Source organism: Corticium candelabrum, chromosome 10 (genome assembly GCF_963422355.1).
Source record: "Corticium candelabrum chromosome 10, ooCorCand1.1, whole genome shotgun sequence".
Lineage (NCBI taxonomy): Eukaryota > Metazoa > Porifera > Homoscleromorpha > Homosclerophorida > Plakinidae > Corticium > Corticium candelabrum.
Window position 1 is genome coordinate 2,941,234 of NC_085094.1, and position 3,211 is coordinate 2,944,444.

At 42.9% G+C, this 3,211-nt stretch overlaps 2 protein-coding genes across 2 annotated transcripts in view; both read right to left on the reverse strand.

The window, feature by feature from the left end:
* Positions 1-217, reverse strand: part of LOC134185190 (carbohydrate sulfotransferase 11-like) — a 4,161-nt gene extending 3,944 nt beyond the window's left edge. The window contains exon 1 of the mRNA XM_062652972.1: positions 187-217. Within this exon, the coding sequence (XP_062508956.1) occupies positions 187-217 (31 nt within the window). The remainder of the gene's footprint in view (positions 1-186) is intronic.
* A 1,205-nt stretch (positions 218-1,422) lies between these two features.
* LOC134185191 (uncharacterized) lies at positions 1,423-2,178 on the reverse strand. Its single transcript, XM_062652973.1, has one exon. The coding sequence runs from the start codon at positions 2,176-2,178 to the stop codon at positions 1,423-1,425; it is 756 nt and encodes a 251-aa protein (XP_062508957.1).
* Positions 2,179-3,211: the final 1,033 nt, after the last annotated feature.

Consider the following 3,211-nt stretch of genomic DNA (forward strand, 5'->3'; position numbering starts at 1 on the left):
CTTAAACTTAAAGGGAACTCCCATGAAAATAGAAGTAACGTTCTCATGATAGTACTAAGTGGCCTGATTCTATTGGTACCTTTCTTTCTTAATAGAACTCTTCTGAACGGAGAAATTGAGCTTCCAACGTGGGGCGTAACCCTATGGTAGTCGCCATTTTGAGATGATGACGTACGAATATCTTACCGATTGCGCATGTGTTGTCATCAGAGTACATGGCGTAGCTTCCGTACAGTTTGAGCCGAATGTGATGACGCTGAGAGCAGTTCGAGTTCGGGAAACTCTCATGAAATTGATTCGGACACAGGGGACGGAATCCCCGAGCGCTTGGTCAACTCAGACTGGTGCACATGCGGTCAGTGTGTTGTCATGCCCACTGCCTTTGCTGCCAAGAGTTTGACGCGCTAAGTTAGAGACTCTGTGGTTTACGGTGTGTGGTAGAACACGCAACTTTTGAGCTTGTCTGCCTCAACTACGACGTTCTGCACACTGCTGTGTCCGCAGTGGTAGATGTCACTGAAGATTCCTTCACAGAACCTCTGAATCACAGGTTTCTTGATACAAGTGCGTACGGTATTGCCATTTTGTTTATTGTCTTTCACTTTACAGGCTTTTGAGGTCGACAGCATACAGGCAGTTCACACATTGAGCTCCTACGAGACTGGGCAGGCGTGCTAAAATGGTCATACCATCATGTGTAGTTTTGCTATTAGAAGACCTTTCCCAGAAGAAGGCGATGTGTACGTGGGGTTTAGGGAGCATCATGATTAGACATGATTTTGACAATAATGCTTGTAACTACCTAATTCTAAGAATCTGTGTCAACTAATGTCCCATCTTATACATGCTATAGCGTTTATATGCCATAGTTGTATGTTCTATGTAAATCTTGTTTTACGAGCACTAACAACAGTTTCCTTGAGTGGTCTTTCACAGGTGGCAATGTTGGCTGGTAAAATCACTGGAGGTTGTCTGGCTTTGTGTTTTCAAAGAGGTTGTGGATTCAGCTGTCGTTTATTTAAAACTGCTTTAAGGATTCCTTGCAGATAGCCGTAGCTCTTTGATTCAGTGATGGGCTTTGCAACCCAGATCTTGGTAGGTTTGGGAAAAACCACCTTGTATCTCACTTCTCCACTGCTAGTGGTAGCTTGCCTTCTTCCTGTGTTGTGGTTATGATCAAGTGCAGCCAGCTGTGTTCTTGCAAGCATCCCCTTGTAGCTGAAATGTTGCCTCTTAGGACAATATTTAGTGAGAAGAGCATGGTAAACTTCCAAATTACCAGTGTGGCTGAAGTCCGTTAGCTTGTCAAGGTCTTTCAAAAGCTTCTTGTTTAGGACTACCGACTTCAGTGCATCATGTGCAGGAGAACATTTCTTTAACCACTGCTTTCGTTGGCTCTCTTCAAGTGACAATTCGTTGTGTTCACACTTGCCAAAAGATGTAGCATTCTCCCATGAATGGACATTGATTCCATTTCTCTCTTAGATTTTCAGCCTGTCTATTACATGATTTTGATGACCACCACAAGTGATTTGCCACAGATCTTATCCATGGAAGAAGGTTACTACAGCCCTTTGCCTTACCCAGTTGGGTTAACTTTTTGATAACACTTTTTGAAACGTGCCAAACATCATACTGATGATCTATATCAGGGAACTGCTTTTTCATGACAGACGTTATCTGCAGGTGTCTATCAGTAGCAATTTGAGCCACAGTTAATCCTTTAGTTACTAGCTCATTGACTGATCGTAGAAACCCCTCTTTTTCCATCCCAACAGAATTGGAAACTTCGCTGACCTTCACCAACTGAAAATCAACAATAAGCCCTGTATCTTGCTCCACTAGAGTATATGTACAATATTTAGCGGAATATCCAGGGCTGTCACATCGTCCATCTCCCAGTAGGTGTAAAGGGTTGTCTTTGAAGTTTTCTAGTATAGATTCCTGGTGACTTTTCCACGTTTCATTAACCACAGGACACAGGTATTCATCTTGCAATCGATAAAATGATGATTCCGAGATGAATTGCAATTTTATGATTTGAGCAAAGTGGCCGAATTTGCTGAATGTTCCTCCTGACAACAGAATCCCTGCTGCGGTTATAAGATTTCCGGCAGGTAGACCAGCAACAAGTGGTTGGGACTGCCAGTTTACATTATGCCCTTTTGAGCACTCCATTTTTACTACTAACATTGTTCCACTTGTTGATTCTGATTGGCTGACTACAGAAGAGCCACATGTTGGGCAGAATTGGAACAGTTCACTCAAGGAATTTCTGAAAACAATGAATTTTTGGTCCTGTGTTAAAGATAGTGTGTTATTAGATGCTACATCCTTTCAAATTCTGACTGACCCTCGATATATCCTCGCTACACAGAGCAACATACGCGAGTAAGATATTGCTACGTCATCATTTCAAAATGGCGACTGCCATAAGGTTACGCCCCCATGTTCGAAGCTCAATTTCTCCGTTCAGAAAGAGTTGTATTAAGAAAGAAAGGTACCAATAGAGTCAGGGCACTTAGTACTATCATGAGAACGTTACTTGTAATTTCGTGGGAGTTCCCCTTTAATTAACGTGCGCTAGAGTATACTAAACTTTGCAGTTCTAGTCTGAGACGGAGCTACTACGAACGTAACAATGGGACAGCCAAGCCAGCTAGTAACACGTTAGATGGCGCGTAGCCAGACCTCGTCATACTTCCGGGCGATGGTTCAATCTATAAACAGCTTTAGGACCCTTTTCAAGAAAGCCGTGCTTTATTTAATTAATAAAACAATTAACTAAGACACAACGTCATGAGAGCTAGACATGTCTTAGTCGCAGTCGCGATGCAAGATACCCACACAGTGCACGAAAATATAAAAATTAGATTTGTTAGCCCACAACTAACAGACAACGGAGGATGCACGATGCAGATAGAGGATGCGGCTGAGTGTTCGAGCCGTCTGCGTCAGTAACGTCAGTCTTGAAGTCCCCGTCGTCGTCGTCGCTATAATTATCATTGAAGCCGCTGAAACCGCGCTCTTTTTAGATACGAAAGCATTCTTTACAAGCTGACGTAATCGAAAGTGTATAGAGGTAATAGTCAAAGAATTTCCCTGCAGTTGACCGCAATCGACGACACCACACCTCAACGGATTCTGCTATAAATACATCTCTGTATATAGATTCCCGACACTCATCTACCTGCTCTGCTACCTGACCGAT